This window comes from Mesoplodon mirus (assembly GCF_964341445.2).
Source record: "Mesoplodon mirus genome assembly, chromosome: 18".
NCBI lineage: Eukaryota > Metazoa > Chordata > Mammalia > Artiodactyla > Ziphiidae > Mesoplodon > Mesoplodon mirus.
Genome location: NC_138994.1, coordinates 61,497,573 through 61,511,641, shown reverse-complemented (window position 1 = coordinate 61,511,641; position 14,069 = coordinate 61,497,573). Strand labels below are relative to the sequence as shown.

Here is a 14,069-nt window from a genome sequence, read left to right as displayed (position 1 = left end):
TTACCACTAGCTCTTTAGGTGGATGATGTTTTGAAATAAAAAAAGGGCAGTATTTTGCGTTTTTGCCAAGTTAAATGGTAGGTAAAAATGATCCTGTTAAAGCTTTAAGATTTAAGGTTATGACTTCCAACTTCTCACAAATTATCATGAATTTTGTAGCAACTTGAAGAACTTTAGATTTTACTTTATCATCTGTAAAATGGAGTTAGAGATAAACATTAGTGAATTAAGTGTTTTAGAATTATGTTAACATTATATAATTAACAAACATTAAAAGAGAATTTACAAGCAGTAGAGGAACCTTTATAAAATTATCTTCTTTGGACTGTCAACTTGTTTATTCCTTTACAGAATTAATGTGACTAACCAAGTTGGTTGTTAAGAAAATGCTATTTCTATTTTATTTCCATTGTAAAATCAGACATAAATTCTGGAATAAAGCCCTCATCCAAATAAGTCACAATCTTCTTTGAGCACATGATGAAAGTTATGGACTGACTTTCTAAAAATGCATACATAATTGTGTTTGTAGTTTCTGGGTGATCTCAAACTCTCTCCTCTGTAACAGTCCATGGATGTAAATTAAGAATCTGTTTCCTAATAAATTAGTTGAAAATTTTGGTCAAGACGGATTAAGATGAAAGTTATTCTGCTAGGTATTAAGCTGCTGAGGAGGAACAAGTGTATTTGCTGTTTTAGGTTCCTTTTGAAGCACTTTTTAGCATTTTTCAGGTATATTGTCTACTACAGTCCTTAGCTCCAAGGGTTATCTACCATAGTGGGGATTCCTAATTCTTTTCATAAAGTTTTCATAGTTTTATTCCTGTCATCAATTTGTTTGGAAGTTTATGGGGAGAATAAAATGTCATTTAAGTCATACTCAGCCTGCTCAACAATTTTTTTGATATTTATGTCAATACATGGGACTCTCAGGTTCATATTTTTTTATTATATACAATATTCCATAGATTGACAGAACTCCACAGTTTATCCTTGTTTTGTTGACACACTTTATTTTCCTCACTATTAAAACAGTGCTGCAAAGAATATCCCTATTGTATCTGTCTTAATTTGCAAGAGTTTCTCTGGCATGTATGCCTAGCAGGGTCATGCTGGATCAAAGGGTCTATGTATCCTTGATTTCACTAGATCACCAATTTGTTCTCCAAAGTGGATGTGCCACTTTATACTTGGATCAGCAGTGTATGAGAGAGTTGCTGTATATCCTCTCTACCCAGTCTGGTGGATGTGAAATGGAATCTAATTATGGTTTTAATTTGCATTTTCCTAATTAGTAATGAGGTTGAGCATTAGGTTGCACATCTTTTCAGATGTTTATTGGCTTTTCCGCTTTTCTCTCCTGTGATTTTCTTGTTCTTGGGCTCTTTTTCTTCTATTGGGTTTGTTTTTTAAAAATTGATTTGCTGGAGGGCCTCCCTGGTGGCGCAGTGGTTGAGAGTCCGCCTGCCGATGCGGGGGATACGGGTTCGTGCCCCGGTCTGGGAGGATCCCACATGCCGCGGAGCGGCTGGGCCCGTGAGCCATGGCCGCTGGGCCTGCGCATCCGGAGCCTGTGCTCCGCAACGGGAGAGGCCACAACAGTGAGAGGCCCGCATACCGCAAAAAAAAAAAAAAAAAAAAAAAAAAAAAAAAAAAAAATTGATTTGCTGGAATTCTTTATATATTGTGAATAATGATCCTCAGTTGGTTATATACAGTGCACATGTCTTCTCGAGATTGTGTTTTCAGTCATTTGTGCTTTTGGTGTATTGTTTAAGAAATCCTTTCCTATGTTGAGATCATGAAGACATTTTCATGTATAGGGACAGAGTTTATGGCCCACAAAACCTAGAATATTTATTTTGTGGCTCTTTACAGAAAAAGCTCTAAAGAGTCTCTTATTTGAGGATTTTTGTTTTTTTCCCCTTTGGAATATAATATCTATCCTGTTAGAAAATATTTGACTTAAATGTCAACTAATAATTTTAAATTATATAGCTTATTCTTAAGAATATTTTGTAGTTGCATTCAGGAAATAATGCACTTAGAGTACCAACTTTAAACAGTTCTTTCTTTACCTCATGAGCGAAACTGGTATTGATAAACACACCTCGTAGAACAATTAAAAAGTAAAGCCCTCTTTGTCAGTGGGGTGAAGTGACCCTTGTCATTGTCTTCTACTTGGCTTGATATATCAGGAATTCTAATGTTTCTTGAATGAATGAATGAATGAATGAGAGAGTACATGTAGCGTGCTTAGCACAGGGACAGCCTTAATAAATGACAGCTATTAATAATGAATATATCAGGATATGTGTTTGTCACCCACAACTACAGTGGCCCAGATATTAGCATAACAAGATGATTTTTCTTTTTGTTCTTGAAAAATAACAAATTGTCCTGTATTTTTTCTTTTAAAAGCTAACCTTTTTATTTTGAGGTAATTTTTTGATACGTGAAGGACTTCAAAAACTAGGGCATCAGTTAAGCATCTACAGATAAAATGTGGTGCATGGGTACAGTATTTGGTTTAAGGACATTAGTCACAATCCATCAATTAAAAAAAATTAAGTTATAGTTATATGCAAAACACCATGCTCAATGAATGAGTAGATGAAGTAATGTAAGACAGTTTCTGTCCTCAGAGAATTTGGAGTGTGGTTGAAAGACAATGCATGCACATATGTTACTCTTTCATGGACCTAGTTTTCCCTTTATTTCATACCAGTAAGCTTCTTTTTGGCCTCTTTTCCTCTCCACTTCTTTGTTACTTATCTTCCATATTAAATATATCCTTTTATGCTTGCTTTTAGAATTCAGTTCATAAACTGCTTTTAGATACTCCCATGATTTATGAATTTATAAAATAACATCTCTGACAATGCAATAGTTTCTAACTACTCCTTTATTATTTTCCTTTTTAAGGCATGGTCACCATGCTAATTTTTATTTTTCCAAGTATTTAGGCATAGTAATTTTTGTTGTTGTTGTGGGGAAAGGCTGGAGAGAACTATGAAACTTTAGAGGTTGATGTAGTTATCTTAATCTACTTAAACTTCTGATTGTAGCCTTGTGAAAGGAATAGTGGCAAGGAATCAGCAGTTGGCCTTTCAAGATCAAATGTTATATTCTTTCTTTATCCTTTCAAAAAATTTCAATATATGTCTCTATGTAGTATGACAAGAGAGGGAATAAATAGAAATTGTTAGACACAAAATTTTCTAAAATCCTTGGTTGCTGACCTCCTAAGAACAGTTTTGGCTACTGTAAATTTGAAATGTATTTTTAAACAATTGACTCCTGCATGTGGAACTAATAATAGAGCTGTCACACCCACATGCATCTCTTGTGTTTCTCTTTAAATGATAATAGCTTTTTTTGCTGTTATTTGGGTTAAGTTTTCTTGCCTTTTGTTGAAGTAAAAGAACTCTAGACAGTTTCCAGCTATGGGAAAAGATGCCATCTCTTAAAGAGTTTGGTTCTACCCTACAGTGTAGCTATTTACAGTTCTTAGAGATTACAGGTTTTGGGAGCCCATTTGTATTTTGTCTTCTTGACGTTCAGATATATTAGATGAGAGAGAATATTTTTTAATTTACTCTCCAGTTTCCTAATACAGTCTCTGTAAATTTAAAGAGCAAAAACGAAAGAAAGACATCCCTATGAAAGACAAACTTGATCATTTGTTAGCAGGAGATATGCTTAGTGAAAAATATTTAATTCTGTTCATCTATTGTTTCAAAACCCCTAGGTCAAAAGGTTTCAGAGAGAGGGCAGAAAATATTAGCCTATTATTGGAGTGGAGGATATTATGACTTCCTATCATTGCTGTTTTAGGATTCTTTCTCTAGTTTTCTTACAGAATTGAAACTTGCTGAGTTTGGTACAAATAATTCACTTTTGTTACTACATAATTGTCTTTTTTAAGCCTCTGTTCTATTGCTACATTCATTCTTTTCCATCTTCAAATATGATTATACCAAATCCTTTAAATAGAAACTCCAATAGAAGATCACTTCTGAAGAAATAATTCCCCTTTTAATATTGCAAATAAATAAGAATCACCTTTCTTAATTTCTATCTTCTACTCTACTTGTGCAACCACTCACTGAAAAACCATCTTCTTTGAGGAGTCACCCTTGAGTTCATAGATGGTATAATTACTTCAGAGCATTTTAAAAAACATTTTTAGTATAAAATTAGCCGTGGTTTAAAATTTTCTCACTTATGGAGTGAAAAACAAATGTAAGTTACCTAAATGAAGCTGCTCTAGTGGGAAGAGTTTTCTGAAACTAGTTCTTGATCTTTTACTTTTGTTAGTACAGCTACTAGCATAATATCTTAAGATACGCAGACCCCTTTTTAAAATTATTAGTGCAAATACCCCTTTGAAGAATTAAAACATTTGAACACAAAGCAGCAAGTTATAAGTCTATATAATAGCATCCCTTTCTACTTGAAAAAATATGGAAGCTATAATTATATATAGAAGGGTCTGCAAGTTATTTGTGGTGGTGGTTGACTTACTTTGTATTTTTCTGTAGCAGTTGAATTTTTTATTTAGAAAAATAGTGGAATTAAAATAAAAGGAGTGGGTGATAAAGCTTTAAATGGAATTCATGTTGAAAAGTGTTATATCGAAAAGTAGGTTTTCCGAGCCTTGGAAAAAGGCCACATTATTGAGTTACTTTTATGCTTGTATATAATATATCCATGTGGAATATAACAATGCATTGAGCCCTAGCACTCTACTATTCAGAGTGAATTTAACTGTATCATAGGGAAGAGATATAATATAACTGAGTGAAAGATTGAAGGTATGGAAAAGTCAACTAGTTCTGCTACCAAGAGTTACCTTAATTCTTTTACTGAGTTAATTAGTGTGATCATTGCAAAGGCTAGAGAGGAATTCAGTCAGAAATATCATGATATAGTTTGCATGCCATTTTCTGTGTGACCATAAATTGTTAGATATTGCAACATATGTAACATAAACCACATGTCAGCTGTTTCCTGCCTCACTGTTGACAAGAGCCCCATTCATAACTCTTCTTTTTATCCTTTCAGTGAATAAGTAATTATTCAATATAGAAGGCAGGATATTTGGAACTGGCTATTTAATGTGGCAGCACTCTGTAATGAAATCTGCTGTTACTGGCAACCTGAGAGGGGAATGTAACAATTCCAGCATGGCTGTAACTTTATCTGCTTTGACTGACTGTTTATTTGGCACATCAGTGAACCTTTTATCCCAGTGAGTGACAGCTCCAGAAGGGTCACATTTACATCCATTCTATCATGTATTGTAATATTTAATGGCGGACAAGGTTGAGCGAGACTGGGAGTAATTTGAACTTGCTTTTCCACTGAGTTGAGGCTAAAAGACAGCTTGATCCCCAGTATTGTGGTGTAACATGCTATGACTTAGCATTTGTTTATGAAGGCTAATCTTACTGATTATAATTTTTAAAAAGTCTGCAGTTAAATGGTGTGTTTGTTCTACTAAACTAAAACTCTCTAGTACAAATTCTTTTAAGCTACTGTGCTATTTAGTTTTTTTCCCTATCAGTGACCATTCCTATAAACTAACCATTTCATAGTCTTTCTCTTAAATGAGGCTGCATTCTGTCTCATTTTATAGTAACTGAGGTTGAGAAGGGAGTAGTTATTAAGAATCCCTGGATTCTAATATATAGCATTAAGCTTTTTAAATTTTTTTATTTTTGAGAGTTTGAAAACAGGAGAGAAAAACCAGCTAAATACTAGACTATACTCCTGATGTTCCATATGGTGCCTTTATATAACTATTTTAATTATGAAACTGGATTGAGTAAAATTGTCCAGGAAAAGCTATCCTGACTGGTAATTTTACTGATGGATTTACATTCCATGACAGGTAATTGAATTTCAGATGTACTTGTTCCACACAAGCAACCTGCCTTTATTATTAAATATTAATAATTTGCATTTATTTTCATACTTTTGCTAGAGAATAGTTTTCTCTTCTTGTTTTTGACTGTTGCTTTAGATTCAACTTGATATTTCTATTCTTCTGTAAGCTATATTTAAAATGCTTTAAGATGTTGGTATATTATAGGATATTTGAATGGACTGTGCTGTGAAGAAAAAGCACTATCAACTCTAAATTGTAATATTACAAGTTCACTTGAAGCCTAAGCAAAAATGAAAATTCTTCTTTGTTTTATCTTATTTTTATAATTTATGAAAGAGGATAATTAAAATATACTTAAAACATTTGGAATTTGAGAGTTGGAGTAGTATGTTAGAAAACAATGCAAATATGGAAACATCATTTATAATGATAAAAATGGTTTATCATTTATTTATGAAGGAGAACCAATTTGAAATTGAATTTGTAGTTTTTTCTTTAATGGCAAGCTTTAGATGATGTAACATCATGAATTTCTCTTTATTTGACAGTTGTGATTCACTGCTTATAGTTTTGATTCCATGAGAGGTTTGATAACAATTTTATGGTAGTCCAGACATTAGTTATCTTTTCTTTCCTTTGTTACAGCCCCCTGGTAACTGTTCTAGGTGCTGTTGTTCTACTAAACAAGGAAACAGTCAAGATTCTTCAAATACCACTAAGAAGGATCATGGGGGGAAATCCAAGATACCCAAAATATATTTTGGGACACGCACACACAAGCAGATTGCTCAGATTACTAGAGAGCTCCGGAGGACAGCATACTCTGGGGTCCCAATGACTATTCTTTCCAGCAGGGATCACACTTGTGTCCATCCTGAAGTAGTAGGTAACTTCAACAGAAATGAAAAGTGCATGGAATTGCTAGATGGAAAAAATGTGAGTAAGTTAATGTATTTTAGAGGAAAAATTAGGCTGAAAAGATTAAGATTACTTTTTAATGTGTTCATTTTATATTTTATATGTACATTTACAGCAAGTAATCAAATAACTTATGAAAATCAAATTGATTGCTAGTGTTGATATTTTTTAAAAAATAATTTTACTGTAAGAAAATCTTTATTCAAGTTTTAAATTATGGGTTTTTGTCCTAAAGATTGGGGATATTTATTTATTTCCTTGAAAATTAATTTTCATTTTAGTCACCTGTCTTCATACTTTCTTCTTTTAAATCTCTCTACCCAAAATAGTCAAACATAGATGTCATATGAGGAGATTAAAAACATTTAAGTGATTTAGTCTAACTAGATCTAATTAATGTCTTTAACATATTTAAAAACTTCAAAATAAGGTAGTTTACATAGGCCCTCTCTTTGAGCAAATTTTAAAATGTTTTTAAATTGAGAAATGTAATGACTATACTGTCTCATAATTCTGATTAGTACAAGCTTCTTTCAAAAAATTATGTTAAATTATTATTTTTTTTTTTTTTTTTTTTTTTTTTTTTTTTTTTTTGCTGTACGCGGGCCTCTCACTGCTGTGGCCTCTCCCGTTGCGGAGCACAGGCTCCGGACACACAGGCTCCGCGGCCATGGCTCGCGGGCCCAGCCGCTCCGCGGCATGTGGGATCCTCCGGGATCGGGGCACGAACCCGTATCCCCTGCATCGGCAGGCGGACTCTCAACCACTGCGCCACCAGGGAAGCCCTATGTTAAATTATTAACTGAAGATTTGTTGATGGTTTTGAAAATTTCCAGGGATATCTAGAATAATACGAATTTTGGCTAGGTAGATAAATCTTTCTTACTAAAGACATGATATTTTAATAATATTTTGGTAGTATTAGTTTGGCAGTCTGTGTACCGGTTTGATAACTAGTTTACTCTAAAATTGAAGTTATGGGTCTGGAATTATACCCAGAAATTATTGGTGAAGCATAAGTTGATAGTATATGAAATGACCAATGATATTTTAATATATTTTGAAAGTTCTATCTTTCTGTATTTTGTCAAACATAAGTGGTTCTACACAAAAGGCTAAATTGATATATCACCTCCTACCATATAATGCAAATAGATTATTTTGTTTTATGCTTTTCTTTGTCAATGCTTTCTTTTATTAGATGGAAATTTATTCAAGCCTTATGTGGGGTTATTCAAAAGAAACTTCAACAGATATTCAAACCTGATAATATGAAGTATAATTATGAAGGGGCTTCAGTGGAAAGACTTAAGTGACTTGTTCAGAACCAGGAAGAGAATACAGAATAATTGAATCAAAACCATTGTTGAAATTCTGTGATCATACTTGTTTTCATATAAGTTCTTTTTAATTAACTGAGGAACTGTGAAATCTCTTCACTCTGTATATTTAAAAAGTTCTCTTCAAAGAGAGATAAAAATACTAAAAAGCCAAATGCTCAAAAAATAATAAAATAGAGAAAAGGCTCTTCATAATAAAACCCCATAAATTTTATATTTAAGTAGACTTCTTTCCGTAAGTGGCTAACTGATCTACTAAATTCCTCAAATGCTTGAAATTTGTTTTCTGGCTGTAATAGTCTATGTAAGAAGATTTGCTGGCGTTGTCATTATCTTTTACTACTTGTTATTGAGAAAATTATTATGTAATTATGTATTTGTTATCCCATTAGTAAAAACAATTATAAAGTTTAAGATTGTGTATTGAAAGCAAATATCTTATTTTATGTAATCCTCTAGAATCCTGCAGTGGTGGTTATGTTTTTTGATTGGTCTTTATCCTCCAAAGTTTGAATCATGTAAAAATAAAAATCCAATAGACTTTTTCATTGGCCTTTGGGTTCTGTTTTCAAGTAAACAATTCTTTTATTTTTGAATATTAGTATTATAAATAATTGAAGATACCTGCTTGTAGTTGTTTTGACCTAATTCTGCCTCAGAATGCCTACCTCATAGGCGTACATGAACATTCTTTTTCTTGTTCCCAGGCCCTCAGGGTAATTTGGTATTGTAATGAGGGCCAATTACAAAGTCACTAAAGGTGTCTATGTTTACGATGGCTGAATTACCAAAGAGAAATGATAAATAGATACCTGACAGTTTGAGTGAAAAAGAGTTTAAAGTGTGATAACGCTTCAATTGACAGACTCCCCTCAGGGTTATATTACACTGCTAAAATGGATGAGCTTTTCTGGTTTTGCTATCAGCCTCCACAGCAGTGTCATTCTAAGTGCCCTTAAAGTGTAAACTTTCTGAGTTTTTGGCTTGATCCAAAGGCACATGTGTTTTTGTTCACTGTTTCTTTTATGCTCCTATACTGGAAGAGCAATGCACTTATCTGCTAAAAGTTAAATTTTGTTTCAACTAAGAAAAAATAATCTTAACTAGCCCTAGAAATAACTCTAAAGAGTTATTTTAGGTATAGAAGAATATCTGTTTTTTGTTAAGATGGGATTTAACAGTCCATAACCATAGACTCTGAAGGCACCTTAGTGATCATTTTGTACAAATAAAAACTTTCAGAATAGTATGGAAGATACTTGGAATGAAGAAATGGTGAATGTCATATTATTAAGCTCAATCTGTATCAAGCTCAGTATGAAAGATACTTGGCACATCTTCAACTGTCTCTTGACCTCAGAATCATAGAATTTTAGAGCTAGAAGGAACCTTAGAAATGGCATAGTCAGTGGGTCAGAGGAATCTTAAAAGGCTTCTAATTCACCTACTCTTTTGATGCCTAGTCACATGAGAAAAATGGGCCCTGAAGTTTGCCCAGTGTCAGACAACTAATTATCAAGAAAGGAAGCAAGTCTTCTAACTGCTAACCATTGCTGTTTTTACTACACTAGAAACAAAAACAAAAGATGGCATCATCGTGTGGGGAAGTTGACATGGCATGAAGGGTAAAAAAGAGTAGTAGAAATTAGACAAAGTAAGTGAAAATAATATAAAAATGAAGCAAATAAAGAAGGTTAGGTGAGCCCTTTCTTCCTAATTTTTATTTTTAATACCTTGGAGGACCAATAAGCAGCATGGCTTTAGGAGAATTAGCAGTCCTCAGCTTATCATGCCTTGTCCTTGGATTTGCTGACATTCTTTTATAGGTTATGACCTTTTTATGATTTACTCCATTTCTAACCATGTCTAGATATTTTTGTGTATGTAATGATGTATGAATGTGAATGTTTTAAAAATATAGATTTGCCTTTTGTATAGTTCATAGATAAAAATGCACACACACACACACATATATATGTACATATCCCCCCACTGGTTAAGGACAGCAAACTGGGAAAGATAAATATTGGATTTCAAAATCACATTTAATTTTTTTCGATATATAAAATTAATGAATTAAAATGGCTCATTATTTCACCAGTTAGTCCCAAATGACAATTGAAAAAGAAAAGTAACATATACACGGTTAGAGAGTCAAAATTACAGAAAGGCATTAAATGAAAAGATCTCTTTTTCCAGTTCTTTCCATCCCCTTAAGGGAACTACTATAAGGTTTTATGTGTATTCTTCTAAAACATTTAAAATATGTATTTTCTATAATGTATCTGTATAGATTATTTTTAAAGCTTAAACCCATCAGCACATAGACAAATCTAACTTATTTTTTAAGGGCTATATCTTTTGTATGAATTTTTGCCACAATTTATTTAACGTATCCCCTGTGGGTAGACATTTGGTTTATTTCCAATTTGGGGGGGCTATTAAACAGTGCAGTATATATATAATTAAATGGTGAAATTTTATACATCTTTTAATAAGATATGCCACACCTTTGCTAGGACTGGATTTTATCAAACATCTTATTTTTTGATTGATGTATGTTAATAAAATTTTTTTACTTCTAATAATAGAATGGCAAAGGACATTAGTAAATAGTACATGAAAGAAGGTATGCAAATTACTGTTGAAACTTTTTAGAATGTTCATACAATGTAATGTTAAACCTTGTTAGAAAGTGTGAAAAATACAAATCAAAACAACAGTCTTCTATTTTTACCTTTAAAATAGGCAAAGATAAGAAAAGATAATATTAATGTTGATAAAGGTGTGGAAAAAGGATAATGTAAAATGCTATACATTTTCTGGGGAATAATTTGGTGATATGGTTTTCAAGAAACGTAAAAATTTTTTTACTCTCTGATCCTATAATGCCATTTCTAAAACTGTATACTAAGAAAATATTTAGAAATGAGCATAAAAATTCTTATTGCAGCATTATTTATAAAGCAAAAATTGAGAACAGTCTAAATGTCCAGTAATAAACTGGTTCATCAACTATGGCACATTAATCCAGTGTACATATATAGGCAACAATGAAAAAAAACTTGGTGATATGAAAAAATATTTCTGATAGGATTTTTAATAAAATAGTCTAAGAGAAAAAAGGAGATCCCAGTTTTATAAAAAAAATATTTAGTGGCTAGATTGTTAATAATCCTCAGTGCCTGGGGAAAATTTGCTTTGTTCTCATTATTTTAAAATTGGGTCACATTATAGAGATATATCCACAAGTACATATGTATAGAAGAAATGTGAAATGAAATACATCAAAACCTTGATAGTACATTCTTTGTATAATGGGATTTTAGGTAATTTAGGGCTTTTTGGTACTCTTGTATTTTCCAGCTTTTTGTAGTGAATACTCTTTTTTCCCCTAGGACATTTCTCCTGCCCTCCTTCCCACTTTCCATTCTTCCTTTGTTTTTACTTATTTATATTTGATTAAGTAATACTGTCTCATGGCTCAAATTGAAAAGGTACAAAAGTGTCTATAGAGAAAAATGTCTTTCAGTCCTGTCCCCAAGTCACTTGGCTCTCATCTTTGAAAGCAACTACTGATACAATTGCTCTTGTGTATCCTTCCAGATCCTTCCAGAAATATTTTTGTTTAATACCACTTTAATCAGAACAAAGTTACAACAAACATACTTTTAAAAGTATGTTTCTCAAGTTAATTTGGGATATTTCCAGCTATACTGATCTGGAGCTCTATCTGAGTTAACTAATATAGTTCTTTAAAATGGTTGTATAATAGATGTGGTGTACATACTCTGTCTCCTCTGTTAAATCTTTACTTTGTGGCTTTAATGATGTTTCTAAAATTCTGAGGTGAACTTGTTTTATTTCTTCTGTTCTAGTATTGGTTCATATTTCAGCTGTGCATTTTTTTTTTAGGGAAAATCCTGCTATTTTTATCATGGTGTTCATAAAATTCGTGATCAACACATATTACAGACTCTCCAAGGGATGTGCAAGGCCTGGGATATAGAAGAATTCGTCAGCTTGGGGAAAAAACTAAAGGCATGTCCATATTACACAGCACGAGAACTAATGCAGGATGCTGACATAATATTTTGTCCCTACAACTATCTTCTAGATGCACAAATAAGGGAAAGTGTGAGTAGATATGTAAAAATTAAAAGAACTGTTTTCCTACTATTGGGATATAAGTGATGAATGTAAAGCTTTTAGATGTTTTAATGTCTTTTACTTTATTTTTTGCTTTATATTTAATTTATGGAAATGTGTAAACAGATTAGAGTATTGAAAACATATTCTAGGGGGTGTTAAAAACTGAATTTTAGACATTGTCATTTTAATTTCCAAAGTAATAAGTACTTTTAAGGACCTAGTACTGAAGTGGAATCATAACAGGGTTTTTCAGCCTTGACGGTAATGACATTTTGGGCTGGATAATTCCTTGTTGTGGTGGGCTGTCTGTGCATTGTAGGATGTTTATTAGCATCTCTGGTTTTATCCACTAGGTGCCAGTGGTACCCTCACAGTTGTCACAATCAAAAATGTCTCCAGACATTGCCAAATATCCCCTGGGGTACAAAAAATTGCCCCCATTTGAGACCCTTATATAGCGATCTCTTTATGAATAGAAAGAATTATTTTAAAACATTTATTTAAAGAATCTGTGTTTTGAAGAACTTATGTTGGGAGAATATACATACTATGCAAATTATGCTCTGTGAACTGTGAATAAGTGAATTTGGATACAGCATTTGTGTTTATCTGCCTGGTTCTTAGAGACATCCAGTTGTTACAGCATAAGACAAAAAGTGAATAACTTCATATATTCAGTTGTTATTCCTCTCTTTAGATCTGACTGTACAATTTTCATTAGCTTTTTTCTATACCTATATACTGTATACTTATATTTCTGTAAGTTTAAAATGAATAGGCATTATGTTTAATACCCCTGCTATCCTTCCTCTTATTTGGCTGCATTTCAGCTAGGTCTCTTTTCGTTGAGCAACTGTGTATATCAATGCCAAGTCAGTCTTTTTTATAACATCTTTCCTCTACTTAAAAATCTCTTATATCTCTCTTTGCTCATGGGATAAAGTCATATTTCTTTTTTTTTTTCTTTTTTTTTCTTTTTTTTCGGTACGCAGGCCTCTCACTGTTGTGGCCTCTCCCGTTGCGGAGCACAGGCTCCAGACGCGCAGGCTCAGCGGCCATGGCTCACGGGCCCAGCCGCTCCGCGGCATGTGGGATCTTCCCGGACTGGGGCACGAACCCGTGTCCCCTGCATTGGCAGGCAGACTCGCAACCACTGCGCCACCAGGGAAGCCCAAAGTCATATTTCTTAAGCTTACTCCCAAGATGATCAATAGTCTGACCTAAATCTGCCTTTTCAACCTTCTCTGCTACAGACTCCCAACTTGAACTCTTCAAAAATTTACCTCAAGGTCCCGTGAGGATACCTTGTTTTTTCCTGTATCTCTGCTTTTGATTACACCTATATTGAATTGCCCTACTCTGTGTATCCAAATCCAAATCCTGCTCATCTTTTAAACTCCAGTATATTTCCTACTCTTTTATGGTTCTTTCTCAGCCATCTACAGCCCTCTGTATATTATTATTTCCTCAGAATAACTCAGTGGCAATTGCTATGTGATATTTTGTATTAGTCAGGACTCTTTCAGTTGCATTTGACACAAACCCAGCTTCAATAGAGCTTAAAAAAAAATACTTGACTCTTTATCGTGATGACTTTGTAATCAGGCAAGTTCTTCCCAGTAGGAACAAAGATAACCATAATCAGCTAGCTTTTTTCCAGCTAGGTAACCTGGAAAAAAGAATATGATTTCACACTAGTCACCCATCATTACTCTGATTGGCCTAGCTTAGATCTCATACCCATTCTTTTTTTTTTTTTTTTTTTT

General features: G+C 33.2%; 1 protein-coding gene across 5 annotated transcripts in view; it reads left to right on the top strand.

Moving 5' to 3' along the window:
- Positions 1-14,069, top strand: part of BRIP1 (BRCA1 interacting DNA helicase 1) — a 181,539-nt gene that overhangs the window by 56,143 nt on the left and 111,327 nt on the right. For 3 of the 5 annotated variants that reach the window (XR_014291856.1, XM_082603177.1, XM_082603174.1), the window contains exons 7-8: positions 6,539-6,829; positions 12,067-12,288. Coding sequence is in view for 4 of the 5 variants with exons in the window: in XM_082603177.1 (XP_082459303.1) it covers positions 6,539-6,829; positions 12,067-12,288 (513 nt within the window). In the remaining variant the exon portion in view is untranslated. The remainder of the gene's footprint in view (positions 1-6,538; positions 6,830-12,066; positions 12,289-14,069) is intronic. The other 2 variants (XM_082603175.1, XM_082603176.1) reach the window with 2 other exon arrangements.